Raw genomic sequence first — 21,402 nt, forward strand, 5'->3', positions numbered from 1 at the left:
TGATCGTCCTTTCTCCTTTTGTAGGGTATGGCATCTATTGCACATAAGGCAGTCTCGATGTTGCCATCTGCCTTTACCTACACGAAGATACACAATGTAGATTGTTATTGTCATCAAGAAAATGCCAAATTGATGTTTTCCAACTATATCTCTTTTGCACATAGATTCTTGGTTAGGATATACAAACCTGCTTTCAAACGACATCTCTTTAGTGTCACTGATGAAAGGTAGTGGATTCTAATTGAAATACCTGACCATTTCCAAAATCATATCCAGTTGCTTGAGTAACTGCTATTTGGCAATTACAATATGTGCTTGAAAATCTCCTATGAAGTAGATTGTGAAATTTTATGTGTAAATGTAAAATTATTTTTTTCCCTCCACAGACAAAATGTTTACTACAAGAAACACCTAGCCTGTTATCCAACCCTATACTCTACCAGGTCTCTCTGTCCATTCACAAACAGAAGTGAAAGAAAAGATTCAGAGGCTGCAACAGGGATACATACAGGCAATGTGTTTAACTGCAGTCATGCCTTCAGCTGCTAGGGGGAGCTCGTACACTGATCAACCTCTTCTTCAGTGTTACCAAACCAACGGATTTATCAATGGTCAAAACAGCTTCTAATACTTAAAATGAGGTGGGATAAATGATTATCTATGGACTTATCTACATGTGTATGAATTCAAACATCTATCCGGTATGTACAATGTAAGCTGGTCCTCTCATCTTAAAACATAGTACGTGACTGTACCATTTGACTAAGTGCTTAGCCCACTAACTGATAAATACAGTAGAAGCCAGTTAATTGCACAATGGATTAATTATGGGTGTGCAATTAAGCGACTTCTAACTGTACTCCAACAACAAACCTTTGAATGATCTCTGCAGTCTCCTGCATACTCCAGGGTGCGTCCATACCCAGTGTAGTGGGAAAACTGCTCGAATCCTTCTATCTGGATGGCTTCGTTTGGATCCATCTTTTCCATGAACAGCATTGAAGCAATCAACTCTGGACAGATACAGAACCTGATCTCCTCCTATATACAACAGTCAAGACATAGGAGACAAGTTAGTTTTAAAAAATTTTGACTTGTGATAAGGCTTTTCTTGATTTTTGTAAGAAAAACATATTGCTGTACCCCTTGTAGTGTTAGCTACCCCTGTGGTGTCGTAAGTTAGTCTTTAGTACCAGTGACCCTGAAATATCTGTAGCATTTTGTAAAACTCTGTAGTGTTGATTCTCCGTATCGCATAGTTCAATGCCATAAAGTCACTTTCAAACTGAAACATCCAGTTATATCACTGTTAACAGCCTAGTTTTCCCAAATCAGATGAAGACATCAATATGTTGTGCAGTGTATATAAGAATGCGTGACTGTCAATTTACCAGTGCCATCTCCTTAAATCTACCACTTAGGGTTGACATCCCCACAAAATTTACAATTAAGCATTGCAAGGTCCCCCCCATGCAGACCCTCCACTATCGCCAGCAAGCAGGCAGAATCTGAAGCTGTCTGAAACTTGTACTTCTAGAATGAATGATTAATGTCAGGCTTGATGGCAAACCTGGCACGCTGACAGGGCCACACAAATGAGATCTGTCATCTGGGCAGCCCGCCCGGGGGTAGGAATAACAGGTATGACGTAGTGTGTCGCAGGCTTGTTTTTCCTCGCTATGCCTAAAAGGTTTCAAATGATAACAAAGTACTGCCTGTTGCAAAATTGGCGTCTGATGTTGATTGAGGTTGATCTCATTCACTTCTGTATACCTGTCTACATCTGCAGCAAAACTTTCACAATTATGTGTCTGTTTTAAGAGAAGTTCAATATAAAGCTTAATAGCCTACTCCATTGTAACACTGCAGTTAAGAATTTGTCTTGTTCTTTGTCCATGACTAATGGAGCAAATTTGCAAAATTGGTCACTCTGTAGTCACAGCCTCTTCCTGGAAAGGGTATGCTGCTTTTCATTGCCTTCACTATTATACGTTGTTCATAGTAATATGCATCAAAACTATAATCGTTATAAAACACCTGTATTGTCAGTTCTTTCAAAGAGGCATCAAAACATTCTGTCCTCTTATCATGAGCATTTCACAAAGAGCGTCACACTCAAGTTTTCATTGTGCCTGGCACATCACTGATGTATAATGTTGACAGTTACATTACTTTACATAAAAAGCATGTAGCAACAGAGCATCAAGTAATTCTCTCTGTCATTTCTGTCACTTCTGTCAAATTTACCGACCTGTACTCTGCCTTGATGTAGCACTCCACCACCGATGCACTTGTTGGCAAAGTCTATCTGCAGAGGGCAAAAATATCAGCATTAAACAGGCAAGAACAATGTGCATGCATAGTGTGATTAGGGTCTGGACCCAGGAGGAATCGTAAAAACATGTAAAGGATATTCTAATAGAATGTAAAGTTGATATGCGCATACCTATTTTTTTGGCCAACTACATGTATCTTTGAAATTTACAATTTTCTACAATTCTATACTTTCAATGCAATATGTGTTATAATTATATTTTGTATTATTTCAGCCCACAGACATTTCAGGACATTTCCAATGTTCAAGGTCCCCCTTTTATGACATAGCTGGTACCCGTATCCCACTATTGTAATGCCTCCTTGCAATTTCTCTCTTTGTAGTTTATTATTAAGCCAATAAGCTAGATACAAAATTGGATTGCCAAAAATGGCTAAACATATATCTCGCTCCAGGCAAAACCTGTATCTACCCATGCATACTTATGTCCATATATTGGAGCTTCCATAACTTTCACTTACAGACAGGGAATTACTGATGCTAAAACGGATATTGAGGGAGTAGGTGACAGTGTGGCTTCTGGGTAATATGTCTGGCATTAAAAAAAACCTGATCTTTATGACATAAAAACATATTTCCATATTGAGCTTAGTTAGAGTGACAGAGTTAACAACAAAATTAACAACATCAGCTTGCAAGTTCCAATTCAATCAAATTTAGCCTATCCCAACATAATGGCTTCCAAGGCCAGCAATACACTTACAGTACATAACCCCCTCCCATAGAGGGAAAGGACAAAATTTGAAATGCTCAAAGCAGCCCTGATGTAAACCCTTTGCATCAGCAGTAAATCAGACTTTTATAAAAAGAACAAGTTAGGGTACAGGTATAAAATAACTGTAACAGTTGCATGTACAAGGCTACAGTTTTGATTATTCATAAAACAAGGCAAATTACCAATCCAATTGTCAAAACATTTGCAGTCTAACAGGATTGCCACCATGCATAAGTGTAAAGTGTTCCTGGGTTACTACCCAACCTGGCCCCTACTTACTGTTACCTGTCATGTGTGCATGTATGTATGTATAATAATGTCGTTTGTTACCTCTGAGGAGGAGGTTCAACTCTGACGGAGTTTTGTTTATTGTTTGTGTATGTCTGTTCACACCAGTATAAATCCAGATCCAATGAACTTGGTATGTGGGTAGTTAATAAGGTCCAGAGGAAATATGGTGATGTTGTATTTTCAGGTAATTCAGCATTATTTCAAGATTTGCAATAGAAAGAATACTGAAAACCCTTTCTTGATAGTATACGGTAGATGGAAAGCCGAATTTTCTTGTAATGAATAATTAATCTGAAAATGATCTTTGTGGCCTACAACATACAGTTTGTTATATTAGACATGCAAAGGGAAAACAGTCCCTCTTTTTGCATTAAAACTTAGGCTGTGACATACTTGAAGAGTGTGACTCCCAGAATCCTCTATTCCTCCCTGGCGGACGACTGTGATTGGACACAGCTGTTTGTCACATGACAGCCAAGTGCCCCAGCTGGGCAGGTGGTCATCACTCACCACCTGGGACAACAACAGGGAACAAAGAGATACAAGATTATCATAAGTTACTAGTATACGTATTGATAACAGGTGGTGATAACTGCATGTTGCTAACAGGGGACAAAGGGTAATCTCCAAGCAGATCCTACAGTTGCATATCAAGATAGTATCAAAAGCTGTCAGAGAAGTGAAGCCGGCTTAGGAGTGTGTTTCACTACATGGTAAAAAGACACCACTTGGCTGACTACACCCCTTGGCCAGTTTGGTACTATCTTATGCCATCGTAGGATCTGCTTGGAGATAAGATAAAGGGTACAAAGAAATATCATAAGTTATACGTATTGATAACAGGTGGTGATAACTGCATGTTGCTAACAGTCAGTTTGAAAAAGGCAAAAATGCTTAACAATAACAACCACTATGCATAAATTATGTAAATATGTACAAAAGTATGGCATTTGCATCACATCTCTAAATATTCCATCGAAGTATGAGGTCGCCGAACTCACTCAAAATTACTATGTACAAATCATGTACATGCCAACATGGAGGGTTGGGGAAAAGATCGGTTTATAGTCAAGATGTTAACCTGTCATCACAATTTTTTACATTTGATTCGACTGGCATGAAAAATGGCCGGCTGTACTTAGTACTCCTCTTTCCAAGCCTGTACAGTGCATACAGATGACAGTTCTTTAAAAGAAATACAGGCATGCGAAGTAAAGTATAACAGACAGCCTAAATATTTGATTCACATCTGAAATTCACAGGAACTGTCAGAGAGGAAGATTACATTGTCACCAATAATTGAAACTTTCAACACTTCAGCAATCTCGAGCCAGTAGCACTTAAATATGTAGGCCTGGGAAAATCAATGAACAGTTACTGCTGCAGCAGCTGTGTTTACGATAACAGTTCTGAAAATTTAGGGTACTCAGTGAATAGGGATTTTCTTTTTCTTTAATAGCTCAAGTGATCTAACAAATGGTGTTACACAATTATGTAAAACTTAAATGAATCAAGACACTGGTATTTTCAACATCATATTCTTATTAATATGGAGAATAGCATACATTGTACATTCAAGCAATTTCCTATTGCAACAGAAATGCGAAAAATACATTGAACAAGGTCTCATCAAAACTTACCCACGTACCAAATAACAAATTCAATTCATCCAGGCATTCTCAAGACAAGATATGCTGGTCATCTCGACATTATAGACAAACATATGCAAATGAAACTAATGACAAAACCTTCTAGCAAAGGAAAAGTGATTTACATTATAGTTATAACAATGTTTTCATTACTCATGATCAGGTGTCGGTAGAACATTTTACGTCTCTAGCCAACAGTGTACCCTAAAAAAGGCTAGGGTCGTCAGGTTTTTGTAAGAGAAGGTTGGAAACAGAAAACACAACATTTTTTGTCCAGGCCTTCCATTTGCAGCTATAGGATATGTAGAGGATGACAGGATAACATCTATTAATAGCCCAGGAAAGTAAGCTCTGCACTGAGGGATTTAAAAGCTGTAAGCATGTCAGCATACAGGTTCAAAAGCCCGTCAGCACACGTTCAGTAAGTGCATAATGTAACTTTGACGAAGTATGACTCCTAGCTCTCTCAAGTCACAAGCTTTCAGAATCTCTTTTTCCTTAGAAAATCATGTTATCTGTGTGGCTGTGAGGGAATTCCAGTATTGCATGCAGTAAGTAACAGTCAAATTTCTTCACAGGGACTTAATTTCCTGGCAGAATTGAAAGAAGGTTTTTATGGTGTTTTTAGTTGGCGACTAAAACAATTCTGTCGTACAGTCAAGTAATAAATTGGATATACATACGGTGTCATGAACTTTCAGTGGTCACCAGGAATACGCTTCAATATGTGACAATAGTTCACCTTAAAGTTTATGTTATCCAAGTAGTATCCTATATCCGTTGTTTCTAAAAATAGGGTATTTAGGCATATCAAAAGTTTTCAAAATGTTGTGGGTTGAAACCACCATCTTTTGACCTAATATCCCCTAATACCATGTTTTTATTTTTTTAAACAAAGGGTACAGGTCACCCCATGGATAAAGGCGAGTCGAGTTATTTGTCAATAATGTCATCATACTTTAAAAAGGATAACTGCAGCCATTGTCTTTTTCATAACAGGACGATGATTTTGTAAAAATGGGCTAAGGATTAGGACACATAAAATACAGTAAATCAGTTGATGGCTAATCATATAAAGCCGTATTTGACTAAGCCAACAAAAAAAGCTTCATGCTCAGTTTGAGTTGACTTCACCCTCTTTTAATATGTATGGTTGAAGGACAACATTACCTTCAAGCCTTCAAGTTCCCTCCTAATGCATTTTTCATACACAAAGGTTTTGCTCAGTGGGATTCTTTGACTGAGAATCACTCTTGGCCGAGGTCTGCCTTTGAATTGATTTTCTCATAATCTGAATGCCAAATGCTGTCCATAGAGATTACCACTCTCTGGCCTTAGTTAGATTTCCTTTCTAATTCAGCCTTACTCAGATGACCTTGTGCACAGATAATGAGTTCAGGGCACACTGCTATGTGTTAAAAAGGATTCCTGGGGCAAAGCAGCAATGAATGTTACATGCTATAACCCTTGTGGTGCATAGCGGCACATAGGTCAGAAACAGGGCTATCTCCATGTCTCATCCAAACTTCCTGCGATGGAAAACTGTTTGTTAGGACGGACAACAATTTCACCCCATCTGTCCCCAAAATCTGAACTTCAGTACATATAATTAATGAAAATGTGTTTTTGTAAGCTTAGAATGACAGATTTTACAAGGAAAATCAGCAACATTGGCTCCCAAACAATGAGAGGGATGGAAAAAAAATTAAAGCTCGAGACAGCAAGTCAGCAAGTTTCCTTGCTGTTTAAGTAACAGGGTATATTTTAACAGGGAGGGGTTGCTATAGCCTTTCCCCTTTTAATGTGCTTGAAGCACCTCTCGGACACGGGATCCCCATCATATGTATCAAATGATGGGTGCAACACTTCCGAAACGAGGTCTCCCAGTCACCAACTGGGACTGGTCAGGATTTCAACAGTGAGAGCTGCAGGTATCAGTTGAGCTTTGGGGACACCCCAATAAATTTCATATAAAACAAGAAATCTTTTTTAAAAAGTTGTGCCTTGCCGCGTGTTAGGGATATCGTCAGGAAAAAGTAGGTCAGCACTTCAAGCCCGGCAAGGCAAAATGCTGTGCCTTGGCAAAAACACAATACAATGACTGTTTTTACTGTTTCTGAAAGAGCTAACCAAGAGGAGTAAAATTCTTTTTAGATGAAGCAAATGGCTTGAACGGTTGCTGAGATATGGCTCCACAAAGTTGCCAAAACCTACCCTCAGATATGGCCGGCTGCGCGATAAACGATGAAAATCAAAAAAATACCTTTTTTGAGGGGTGATGAAAAGGTAAGTAAAGGCTGCAAAGCTTGTTTTATCTTATTTCCCCGTAATATGTACTACATAGAATCACTCCACAGAGTTCTGAACATTCATGGCATTTTATTATGCTTTTACACTTGGTCGATGTATGCAGCACCCACTGGTGTCCTTTCACACAATAATTGTCATCTTACCTTATTCTTTAAGAAATAAGTAAATTTGGGTTTAAAAGTTCACATTTTGGGTTACAGTCAATGGTGTTTTTTGCACCAGTTGAGTCGCATTGTAGAAGATTAAATATCATACTTCATATACTTTTGCAATGTACACAACATTATGGTATCTTATATTACCAACAATGTCACATCTATAGAATATCAGCAATATTAATTGCCTTATAACAAGGTCAACTTGGTCAAGGTGAAAGGTAAGTGTGTGAATATGTCGCATTAGTACAACTTTACACTTAGATACATTTGTAATAAAATATAGAAGACAGATGTTTGTACTAATAAGAGATAAAATATCAATAGGTAGACATTGTGTAAACACTAAATTTATTAGGACAAGTTCAACATTTTTCAAGGTCAAAGGCTCAGTCTTCAGGATACATACAATCGACACATATTTCTTTGATGTACTTGCAGGTACATGAACTTCTCCTTATTTAATCAATACTATAAATAGTATAATGCAATGTAAACTACTTTTTACAAAAACAACAGGCTTACTCATCATTTTCTGTGGTTACTGGTAGCAACAGTATTCTTTAACAAACTTAATGCTAATAGCACTGGCTGCACAACTTGTCAACATTATGTTTGACCTCTACCATTCAATATCTCCGCTCCGCTCTCCAGTCTTATATCAGCTACATCTGGTACTTGGTGCAATCTACACTCCACCTGAAAAACAAAATTATTTGAGTTTCATGATTAACATGTCTACCATCATGGTGATAATGTTCTTCCATCTGAGGGGATGACGACCTACTCCAGTACCACGTCTGATGTTCATCTACATCATCATCTTTCTTATGACTTCTTTCTTTCTTGTGACGAAAGATTCAGAATGATCCAATAATGAAATGAAGAATTCAATAAAGAAAGAAAGGCAAGTTGGGGCAAGGAATAGATTAACTTATTATCATTGATTAAGTAGATAAATACCTGCAACAAGATGGAAGGAGGTAAGTGTCACTGTTTCTGAGCCATCTTCTGCGACTGAATCTCAGTACCAACTGCGACAACCTCGCCCGGTCGGTAGGAACCTGGCTGATAGTAGAGACGAGTATAATATTGCAGGTAAGTACATATTTATGATTTCTGCTACACCAGAAAAACCCTTGGCACAATCTGACAAAGAATACACATTCTGGTTGCACAAATTTTTCACGTTAACAAAAATGCCATTAGTGTTTTGAAAAATTTGGGCATAGGTTACCCGGCTGACCCATATCAGGGGGCACGGTGCCTCAAGTTCAACAAGTGAAAAGAAATACTAGTAGTACACAACAGGCCAATCAATGATCCATATGTAAAATATGCTAAAGAAAGCAATAAACTAATAAGAAAAAATTACTAAGAAACATTTTACATACATGTAAGTTTCATGACTAAAACATGGATAAAGAAACACTGCATAGAAATTATATTGCTGGGATTGACTTGAGAAAAAATTGTTCAAAAGCACATTTTCTTCAACATGCCCCCCTCCCCCAAACACTACAAATTGTATCAAGTATTTTACCTTGAAATTCTTCATCCATAGCGTCAAAAAAAGGTTCTATTTGTGCCGCTTCAGTCACATATCCTCCGTTTCTGAGGGGCACGCGGCCCAAAATTTGGCGCATTTGGATCGCGCGGCGCCGCCGCCCGGCCAAATCGGGGCGATCGTCGGGGAAAACAGCGTACGGCAGAGGGTTTTCGTGGTAGCGTTGAAATACCTAGTCAAACGTTCTTGAGACGTTTCGATGACGTCATTGCCTACTTATATATTCACATGCAATGCATTGGTCTAATTAGGCATTTATTTCATCTTTATGAATAGGTAATGCAAATTATTATGCGAGATAATTCACTTGATTATATATTTACTTCAATGGATTTGAAATATTACCATACGAACGCTTCATTCATTCGATGTAACCAGATGTTAAGAGGCTTTCAGTACCGACCACAACTGTTATCAAATGCGTAAAAGGGAGGTATAAAGATTGACGGGTATGTACTGTTAGTCGCCTAAGCCGTAAGTTTGTCCTCGAGAAAGAGAACTGGGAAGGGCCTTTGGAAGGGCCTTTGGAAGGGCTGGGTTAACATTGCTTGAACCATTGAACCATTGAACCATGGAACCATTGAACCATGGAACCATTGAACCAACCAAGAAAATAGTGGCCACAAGGCCATGCCGCCTGCGGCGGCAAGGCAAAAATTATTAAGCAAACTGTTCAGCAGTTGAGAGAGGCTGCATATTCTTGATAGTATCTATTCATTGCCAAGATATGTCATAAATTCCATGATGTGGTTTAAGTATGAATTGGCTTTGTAATAGGCTTATTGGTATTCCGACAAAAGCCTCTTTCCAAAAATCTACTTAATATCTCATGCACATGAAAAGCTTATTACATAGAAGGATGGGCAAATCAACATACTAATAGTGCCATGACTATGATATGAACTTGAGAAGAAACCAAGTTTATTCGGGTCTAAAATGGCATTGTGATAAATTTGTGACAAACTTGGATTCAGGTCTGTAATCAGGAATTTCTTCCTCAAACCTTTACATGAGGGCTGTCTCCAGGATTCATTCTTCTATCCTGGGATGAAAATTTGTTGGGATGGACAAAAAATTCTGCCCATTGGACAAAAAAATTCTCAACTTTCTGACATAAAAATTTTCAATGTCATGATGAAAATCTATTTTTGTAAGCTTCAAATAACAGATTGAACAAAAAAAATAAACAACATGATTGGCTTTCAAACAATATGGAGAGGGGTGTTAAAAATGAAAAGCTGGAGACAGCTAGGTAATAAAAACCCTCTCCAACAAGATCTCTTCAGTATCACTGACAAAAGCACTGGATGCTAGTTGACACGTCTGATCGTTTCCAAAATCATATCCAGTTGCTTGCCTTTTTAGCGCATCTTATTACCTGGATGTCTAACCTTCATTGACGTATGGAGACAGCCCTGTTTTAGATTCACATCACAATATGTACAGCGCCCTCGTAGACGGCTGCAGTCATCCTCGATGTGCCCAATTAGACATGAGAGGGCCTATGTAATCATGAAAGATGGGCACTGCCCATGGCTCTATCTGCACTGGCACGGTTCCAATAATACAATGCCTTACAAGAAATTGAAGAATGCCTGGGAGAAGATTAACAAGTCTGACTAGGGCTCCTGGCTTCTTGTAGTCACTTCCACAGCTGGTCAAGCCCTTATACAATTATAGAACTAGAAGCTTGATGAACAACACCTCTTAGTCAGGAAAATTGGGAAAACTAGCCAGCATCTGACGGAATTTTGCTGCTTGGGACGGACAAAAATTTTGCTGATTCCATCCTCTGTGACAGACGAAAATTGGCATATTAAGATATTGAACCAAGCTGAGTCAACCAGCAAAATTTGCCCCTCAAAATTTGCCCCTCAATTCAGAGGGTCTAAATACTAACATTTTCCATGGGAGCATACCCCAGACCCCCCTACGATCACCACACCTTTGACAGGATTTCCATTGAAAATCTAGGGTACAGAAAAAAATTCAGGCTGGCTAGAACACTACATTAATGTCTGTTACCATGGTGTTGGAGGTGTGAGGACTGGTTTCTATAGTGCCAGAGAATCCTAAGTTGCTTTAAGTCCTATTTGTGACTCTAAGAAAGGTTCTTTTGAGTTAAAGGTGAATGGCCTCAGATTATAAAACAGTGTAACACTCTGGCTAACACTCTGGCTACTAGCTGAGAGGACATCAAAGGTGCTTTGACTAAGACCTCGCCTACAGTTCTTGTATACTAAGTAGGTACCTGGTGATTCAGAATACATTGTGCATCATTTCGTAACCCTTTGAAAGAACAGACAAGGTTTCCCTGACTTTGAAATAATCTCTCCGACAAGACATGGCTGTTGTTACCTCCAGGAAAGAGGTTCAACTCAGAGGGGATACTGTTTTGGGGTGTGTTTAAGCATTCATTCATCTGAAAACAGGTGGGTGGCCCCTACAACTTTGGTTCACACCTAAAACTCAAGATCCTTTTGATACATTATGTTACGTGGATGGTCATTGAGGTCCCAGATAAACATGTCAGCCTCTAGCTGTATTTTCAGTAGTGTGGTATGGTAGACAGCTGGTCAGCCAGCCAAACAAATCACCCCTGATGGAAAGGAGATGGATCAAGGAAAGAAGGAAAGACAAACATCTGTGATGGCTAGTTTGATATCTGACTTTGAGGCTAGAAAGATTTCTGGCTTTAAAGAATGATTAGCTGTAGACTCCATTAACCTACACTTATGGTATGTAGAAGACAGTCTTTTGTGCTTTGTCTTTAGCACCCAGCAACTTTGGATCAAAAAGTACAGAAATACTGTGACAGTGTGTTTGTAGCATCAACTTAAGGTTTGGAGTGCTTTCAGTTACATTTCATTACTAAACAGGACTTTGCAATTACATGTATGTCATTTACTAGAAACAGGATGCATGTATTAGAATTATTTATCAAACAGATTTCTCATCCAGCACAAAGGACAGGTTTTGTAGTTGCAAAAATCATACTGATCTAGCTTAAGTAAATTTTTGCACTGGCCTAGTGAACTACAAACAATGGATTTCTCATTCAGCACCAAGGGCAGGTTGTGTAGGTCCTGAGATCATACTGGTCTGGCTTGAGTCAGTTTTTGCAATGGCCCAGAGAAGTACAAACAATGGATTTTGCATTCAGCACCAAGGACAGGTTTTGTAGTTTCTGAAATCATGCTGATTTGGCTTTCAGTTAATTTTTCCTTTGGCCTGGAGAAGTACATACAAAAAGATTTGTCATTCAGCACCAAGGACAGGTTTAATTTGTAGTTCCCAAAATCATGCTTATATACAAATGGTGTCCCATTCAGCACAAAGAACAGGTTTTGTAGTTCCTGAAAATCATACAATTTTTGCTTTAGCCTGGAGAAGTACAAACAATGGATTTCTTGTTGGCCTTGAGAAGTAGAAATGAATGGATTTCACATTCAGTACCAAGGACAGGTTTTGCAGTTACCAACATTATACTGATCTGGCTTTAAGAAGATTTTTGCTTTGGCCTATAGTATTACAAACAAATGGATTTCTCATTCAGCACCAAGGACAGGTTTTGTAGTTCCTGAAATCATGCTTATCTGGAGTACAAACAAATATAGTTATCATTCAGCACCAAGGACATGGTAGACCTGTACAGTGCCAATCAATATCTCATTTCCACTATAGGCTGTGACTGCACTGCAACTGCAGAGCGACCAAAGATTTTTCAGTGGATTTGATAAATGAAGACCCATTTTTTTTTCATTTTAAGTGGTTTGTATTGCGCATTCAACGCCACAATTGTACCCGACAGTATATAACGCTAGTTTACCTTTATCTGTGGGGTAACTGTTGTTTCTAAATACATGGTATTTAGGTTAGTTATTTAGGGATATGTAGTCAGTGGACGGTGGTCTGAAACTGAAATATTTGAGAAAATTTGCAGTTTGAAACTACCGTCCATCGACTTGATATCCCCAAATACCTAGTTATTCAAAATAACGGATATAGCTTACCCCCGAAAATAGGTGAACTAACGACACAATTCACACCACGTGTTATGGAAAATGAGAATGAACGTACCTTTCTGGTGAATGAGATACAGCCGTGTGGTCCGCTGGGGTCTTCAGCCAACCTTTCAAAATAGTGCAGGATGCAGCGGAGCTTAGCAGCCTGGGTTTCCCTGGACAGGAGGCAGGATAAGATAATACATAACCACCAGGGTTCTACTACTGTTTCTAGGCAGGACTTCATAAATGGGCCTTATTCACAAAAACATTTAGAGCTGAATTACATGTTCTTTTACATTAAATAAAAGTTAACCCTCTGGGGTCTGAATAGGAAAAATAAGATGTGGTAGTATATATCAATCTTTCACTGTTAATCATCTGGACGATCTATTTGTGAGCTTTTGTGAGCAATTGCCTCAGTTTTATAAGCCTACTTGCTTTGTGTATCAAAGTTTTTTTTATTCACAACCAAGAAGGCACAACAACCAACATTTCTGTGACAGTTTGCCACCTTTTGCAGGGCAATACTGGTACCATGTTACGAGAAGTTGAACATACGTAAATGTTTAAAATCACAGAAGAATATAGACAAACAGTAAAACATCCAGTTGGCCTTTCCAATTATAAAGTGGGCTTTTAGAGATCATACAGAGTGGGCTGGTAACTGGTCAAGTTTTTTGTTCTGTCTAGTTTCCCAGCCACTTATCTCTCCCTGCAGTCATGGAAACTGTACTGTTCAGACATTTTAGCGTAATGGCAATGGGGAAGTAGAGAAGCAACCAATCGGGGGATAGTGTGGAAGGGGTTCTTGGCCCTTTCACGGTGAGGAAATTTTGAGACCGTAAGATAAAATGCTAGCATTCTATACTTCTATAGTACCAATGGAGGACTTAATTCATTTTAGACCACAAGTCAGTTTTGTCAAATGATAGTGCAACTCCGCTTTATGCTAGTAGCTAAAACCCCATGCACACCTCAAAAAAGAATACTGAAAATATCACAAGAATGTATTGTGTAGTGTATATTGTTTAGGCATGAGGCGTAGCTGCTTTTGCACTAAGCCTTGTTGGATATCCCCCACTGTATAACTTTATACAAAATGTAGTTCATACAGCGGCCTAATAGATTAAATTTTAGACCGTCTCCATGTTTAAAAAGGCATATGTCCCATTTCTCCAGACAGAGCTCTCCTGCGGAGAACGGTAATTTGTCTGGATCCAGCTGACCTAGTTAACCAATGAATGCTCCTCAGGTGCAGGTAGAGAATACATCTTTTAATAAGCGTCTGCCGAGGAGGAACCTTAAGGATTTTCCCCTGAAGATTTTTCAGACATAAAGAGAAACTTCAAAAGCAAGAGGGTCTACATGCTTTTTCCCTTGAGGCAATTAGCAAGCTACTTCAATTCACTGTAATTCGTATTCGTAGTCAGTCCTCTCTAATTCAACATTTAAAGTATTGTCTATAAATCATTGAGTGTAATTAAATGCTTTAATTCTACATGGTACATGTATCTTTCAATCTTAAATTGCCTCATACTGCCACCAACCATCAAAGTCAACATGAAATTTGTCTGGACACAGCTGACCTAGTTAACCAATGAATGCTCCTCAGGCGCAGGTGGAGAATACATCTTTTGATAAGCGTCTGCCGAGGAGGAACCTTAAGGATTTTCCCCGGAAGCTTTTTCAGACATAAACTTGATAAAGAGGATCTTCAAAAGCAAGATGGTTCTGCATTCTTTTTCCCTTGAGGCAATTAGCAAGCTACTTCAATTCACTGTAATTCGTAGTCAGTCCACTCTAATTCAACACTTCAAGTATTGTCTATAAATCATTGAGTGTAATTAAATGCTTAAATTCTACATGGTACATGTACCTTTCAATGTTAAATTGGCTCATACTGCCACCAACCATCAAAGTCAACATGAAATTTGTCTGGACACAGCTGACCTAGTTAACCAATGAATGCTCCTCAGGCGCAGGTGGAGAATACATCTTTTAATAAGCGTCTGTCGAAGAGGAACCTCCGCGGAAGCTTTTTCAGACATAAAGAGGAACCTATCTTCAAAAGCAAGATGGTTCTGCATGCTTTTTCCCTTGGAGCATAGTGGGCTATTTCAATTCACAGTTTATCGTAGCTAGTCCACTCTAATTCAACACTTTAAGCATTGTAACTGTAAGTAAATCATTGAGTGTAATTAATTAATTGCTTCATTTCTACTTAGTATCTTTCAATCTTTAAAACTTTCAATCGACTCATACTGCCACCAACCATCGCAGTCAACATCATATCATTTGAAATTTGCCAGCAGAAATCTGGGAAATGATAAAAATTAGTGTTGAAAAATGCGTACACAACATTTGCCAGTGGCGCATACCCCCAGACTTCCATACTAAGTAGACCAAAATCTTTGCTCTGGATCATACTGAAAGGATGAACCAAAATTTAAAGCTGGTAAAAAGGCTGTGAAATTCAGGCAATTTGTGTTCAATCAGTACGTGCAAAGAAAATGGCAAAAGCTGGTATAGTAGTACCATTATCAAGGTACAATCGTCACAATCCCGAACTTTCAAACTCCATCAGACTTTTACAAAGTCTCTAGTGTGTGGTTCATCTTTTCAATCTCAATGCCTCCTTTGAACATTCAACCCTAGCAGACCTGTACTTTTATCAGCGAGGTGGCAAATGGATCCTGTATTTAGACGGAGAAAAATCTATTCAGTGGCGCCTCACGTCCAGACATAGTCCAATTGTGTCAGACTCAAAGCTGGCACTAAAATTACTAAATAACGCCTGAATGATACAAACATCTGCCATTAATAACTTAAAGGCAATATAGCCTTTAGTGTGGAGGTTTTGCCTGTACAGTATTACAATGTTTAGGGCACCTTTAAAATTCTAGTAGGGACACATTATTTATCGCCACTGGGACAAGTACGTAACATGAAATTGATTAGATACATATTTCTTCCCATGCGCCAGACTAAGGCTCCCTTCATGATGCGAAAATGGTTCTATCTGTTTCAGTAGGCCAAAATGAATAGATTTGTCATCATGAACACTCCATTTCGGACTCGCAAGGTGGATCTGAAACCGTTTCTAATCATCCAGAATTGCAATTTGTCTTCAAGAACGCAAGAGTGAAGTGGATGCGGCTTACATCCGTAGGCTCAGTATTCAAGGAATAGCATATTGCAGAAATTGAAAGTATTTTGAGCCTTGCTGTCTCCTTAGATATATGTTTCTACTTTACCTTTTAGCCTATCTGTCCCTACAATCTTTCCCAGTCCCTGATTAAGGTTGTGCCTTGGGGGAAGGGATTCCATCTTGCCTCTGACATGTTGCCTAGCCATCCATATATCCATAAGTCATCGTTAACATCATCTCATGGCCATGGGATTTACCAAGACTGTATCAGCCATACAAACCCCAGGGGAAATGTAGTACATCTTCACATTCATCGTGTATGAAGCAAGATAACTTACAGTAACTCAAGCAACTGGTCCAGGATAGATTTTGAAATAGTTTATTACAGGCAGCATCCACTGCTTGTTGTCAGGTTTAAATCTATCTATCTTACAGATTTGTTTAATATAAACATGAATTGATAACAGGATTTTAGCCAGGCATGCGTCAACGCCTCACCTGGACGCACTTTTCTTATAATAACAAGAAATTTGATCCCCCTGGACGCCCTATACTGGGGAGAAAATCCTCTGACAAGCATGAGATTCTGATTGACCAGGGATGCTACCAGGTCATCTGTGCTCACAGTCTTCTACTGTGACATCTGTAACAGTATTCTTGCCTCTTTGGATACCTTAGAATGCACTGATTTAATTCAAAATCATCAAAAACTCTGCACCATGGAAGGTGGATGCCCCCAGACCCCCCTACAATAGTCACTTACCCCGACTCACCAATAAGTTTGGACTCCCTATTATAAAATCCTAGCTAAAAGCCTGATTGATAATTATGCAGGTGAGGGGAAGACAAGTTTTAGATAGTTTAGTAGGAAACAAAGGTAGGACAAAGTCATGACAAGATGGATGCTAGAAATGAGTCAGTTTTAAATTAAAACCTGCTCTTTATCAGATCTTGCTCAATGTCACTGATGAAAGGTAGTGGGTGCTATCAGAAACGTCTGACAGTTTCTAAAATCTAGAACCTTGTACATCTTCTTACATGGATGTCTAAACTTCATTGACATATGGTTATTAAAAGTCAAATATTCCACGGATCCATGCTGCTGGTCATAATAACATTTATCACTTCTATATCTAGCATCTTAATTTACAGTTTACACAATTCCTATATGAAATGTCTTGTGGAAAGGGGACCTATAACTTATATAAGCAACAAAGCGACAACTTATATAAGCACCAGTGACACCTCGGGTAAATTTTTTGTAGTGCAACTTAATTTGAATATGGAATGCCCAGCTGCTGAAAAAGAAGCTAAATCCGTTCTTTGGTCTGCAGAGGATATGATCCCTCTGATGTTCCATCTCAGGAGTTCTGAGTTATGGCTAAAAGGCATCACCCTTATCTACCACAGCAGTATAGTTGATGTGAAAGTCCTGCAGGCACTTTATGAAGTCCTAGTACGTGACCAGAAGTTAGTTACCAGACCAGCCCTTAGCAAAAACCCTTTAAGTTAGTAGCTAGCCTTTGCATAGAAATTCGCTTGCTGGGACAGAAAATAAGTTTGCCCCTTTTGTCTAAAACAATCAGAACATGAAATGACAAGAAAGTGATGAAAATACAGCCATGAATTTAGGATCATTCAGGTTGGCACATTACTTAGTAAAGACATTCTTTTTTACTTAACCACAGCTTTATTTTCACTGACATTTCGGTGACCGTCTGTCGCCATCAGGGAGATTCTGATTGGTTCACAATGCACTGCAGCATAAAAGTATTGCTCCTTACAGACGTGGCCACAAACGCATGTTAACATTTAACATCTATTATCATAATACCGGTACGTTTACGACGATTTCTCTAGCCATACTGATTTGACAAATTGTCAAAGCGTCATTTTCTCCAGTTACATGTTGCTGTTATAGGTTACCCTTGCCACTTCTTCTGTGTAACTTTTCTACCACTCTTGTCCTGCTAAAAGCGTAATATCGTAATTGTAACACGCCGCGGAATTACACGGCGAACGGGCGCGTGGTTGGGAGGGGGTAAAAAATACCGGTAGGAAGAAACACGGCACAATTAACTGCCGCTATGTACATTTATACATCCTCTGATGTTCCTTCCTTTTCTGTCAGTAAATGCATAAAACATAAACCTGCATGAGCATACAAAATGTCATGAGAAAACGGACGTATACTGTCAAGAATTTTCATTTAACTCCTGTCCGTCACAACCGCTATGACGTAACACTTTACTGCTAGCGTAGATATAAAAATGGCGGGAAAATGGCTGCGTACGTTCAATTTTGCCCATTCAGTCGTAGATCCGGGCTATTATACAACGGTTCTTCACACTTTTACATCAGTTGTAGGTCACCAACAGAAATTCAAGATTGTTGTTGAATCATGTTCGTCTTGTGCCGTGAGAATAGGTAATTATGATCTATAAATTTGGCAATGAATGTGACAGTGTGTTCGTCCCACGACGAGCTGCCTACCCCGAAAAAGATACTGAAAACTTTTGGCCTTGTTGTCTTCGAATGCATTGTTATCGATGCTTTGTAAATGATGTATTGGACACCTAGATGTCTGAAGTGTGCACAGCTCAGAAATAACTATTGTTGCATGTGTAGATCTCTTTATGTTCCAGTATTTTTAATCTACCGGTATAAGTCTTACTACCGGTATTATGCCAATGCATGTTAATACTTTTAAGTTATTTATTGAACAATTGCTGCATAATGTAGATATCGCCTCTTTACATTTGGGATTGCATTGTAAATGTTGAAAGATATCACTGTATTTAAGATAATTTGCGTTCATGACCGTATCTGTAAGCAGCGATACTAATATTGCTACAGTACAATATGAACCAGTCAGAATTGCCCTGACGAAGGTGACAGATGGTCACCGAAACGTCGGTGGAAATGCTGTGGTTGTGTAAAAAAAAGAGCGTCTTTACTCTCTGATGAAAATATACTTTTGTAAGCTTAAAATTACAAACTTTAAGACTTTAGTAACATGGGTTCCCAGACAATATGTAGGATAGATAAAAATTGAAAGCTGAAGACAGCCCTGTTCTGGGTACATGTAACATAGATCCTGAAAATTGATACCTTCTTTCTGGCACTGCGATGAAGATGTTGAAGAACTTGGGAAAGTTGATGTCGTTCTGGGCGGAGCTCTTACATTTTCCCTCGGGGAACGTGCAGAGGAACGCGTGAGCAAGAACCGACGCGACGAACCTGCGCTGTAGAACCACTGTTCCACCTGCAGGGTGCAAATATGGAAGTCAGCTCTTTTCCGCACTATATGCTAGAATGCATATTTTTTTTCTTTCATGTCAATGTATTGGAAAAATTACTTTACACATTTTTTCCCTATATGTCTGCAAAGGATCTCGATTAGTCAATACCTCTTAAGATCATGTCAAGATTTGATTGAAAACATGTTGGTACAATTATACTGTTACATATCTAAAGTTCTTTAATCGATCAAAAAAACCTGTATCAGACAAAGTTCTTCACAAGTTAAAAACTAATTATCTCTTTAAGTTTTCAATTAATAAGGTTTTGATAATCATCAGATGACATGGTAAGGCAGGTGAAAAACTCTGAACTTGGACAAATTCCATTTCCTGTATTTCTGGGACATTTCTGGCACCATTTATAATTACCAAACTTCCCTGACGTGCCTAGCAGTCAAAAGCCAATTGCAAAACTGCGGGCACACAACCGGGACAAACAAACAAACACACCAACTGATTACAATACCTCCGCTTTCACGGACGGGTGGTAAATCCGAAAAACATGTCAACGTTGAAGTCAGCCACAGGTGGCTTGTCGCTGACATCTGTGCTAGATGTTGCTTTAACATTTACATGGCTTGGAAAGTATACATTAACCCTGATCACAGGATCTGCAAAAGCACTCAGAGTAATGATATCGTTTTACAGTCCAAGGGTTTAAGTTATTTATATGCTGGCCTTGCATGTCAGTGGAAAGACATGGACATACATACAGTTAGCGTGAAATTCCATGCTGGCAATTTACAACTGTAGGTAAACAGTAAAACAGACAAAAATTTGGGTGCACAACATAAAATGTATAGTAGAATGACTAATTTCTAAATAAACTTAATTACCGATACAACGTTGATTATTCTTGTACAATTTACATGTATTGCATTATACCAAACATCATCACAATCCATCCAGAGATTATCAAGAGTGTGAACACAATGATCGAGAATGCCTGATTGGATATTTGGTCTTGATATCTGGTATGTCTTGACATACATACTAAAGGTCTTGATGAAACTTTAAATTGAATTAGATTTTGGCCCCCTAGCAGCTTGTTATGATATAGCAATGGAATGTCAGCTTTTGATCTTGTTCATCACGAAACCAATTCCCTTCTGTTTGAGATTATGCCACACCAGCAAATGACATCCATGTGCCACTCAAAAATCATGACTATTATATATGTAGCATGTCTAGAACTGGGGATATCAAAACTGGAAGTTTGTACCGTAAAGCCACTAAAGAGCCCAAAGTCTAATCATTTCAAGACCCATCAAGACCTACTCACATACCAAATATCAAATACAATCCATCCAGGCCTTCTGGACAAACACAGCCACTGCCTTAATATATATCAGACACCACTAATGGTTTTGAATCAGATACAACACTGTCTGTGTGCGCAATCCACAAGATATATGATAAACTTGAAGGTTTCCAGATATTTCATTATCAGACTTTCTGGCTGGTGAGATGTGTTATCACTGTTATGGTTCCTGATTTCATATGGCCCCCTTTGGCGTAGAACGGTAGAAGTACCACGCACCCCCAATTTGGGGACAATTGCCTACCTGACTATGATAACGTTTGACGTTATCTGTATTTCTTTATTGTAGTCTTATCATGATTGTGGTATTGATTACAAGTGCACCATACTGTACTGTAATTTTGTTGTTATGCTACATGTATGGATCTGAACCGATAGTAAAAAGATAAAAACACAAAGCAAATGTACCGTGATCTGTATGCTGGTAACGATGGAAGAAGATCTTTTGATTTTGTGCCAGCACAGATCAGAGACTGCTGCAAAACCTTGTCTAGTCATACGCATCTCTCAAAGCACTGAGTGCGCAAGTGTATGCATAGGGGAATTCACCAGCACCACAAAAACCTAGCTTCCGTTCCACGACAGATTCCCTTCCTCGGCAA

At 38.8% G+C, this 21,402-nt stretch overlaps 1 protein-coding gene across 1 annotated transcript in view; it reads right to left on the reverse strand.

Annotated features, from left to right (window-relative positions):
• LOC118427642 (poly(ADP-ribose) glycohydrolase 1-like) overlaps nucleotides 1–21,402 on the reverse strand; it is a gene marked incomplete at its 3' end in the record, with an annotated part of 27,991 nt that continues 6,589 nt past the window's right edge. Inside the window, 6 exon segments of the mRNA XM_035837523.1 lie at nucleotides 1–77; nucleotides 874–1,041; nucleotides 2,252–2,308; nucleotides 3,735–3,854; nucleotides 13,103–13,202; nucleotides 19,289–19,442. Of these exon segments, the coding sequence (XP_035693416.1) occupies nucleotides 1–77; nucleotides 874–1,041; nucleotides 2,252–2,308; nucleotides 3,735–3,854; nucleotides 13,103–13,202; nucleotides 19,289–19,442 (676 nt within the window).

Source organism: Branchiostoma floridae, chromosome 12, assembly GCF_000003815.2.
Source record: "Branchiostoma floridae strain S238N-H82 chromosome 12, Bfl_VNyyK, whole genome shotgun sequence".
NCBI classification, from domain to species: Eukaryota; Metazoa; Chordata; class Leptocardii; order Amphioxiformes; family Branchiostomatidae; genus Branchiostoma; species Branchiostoma floridae.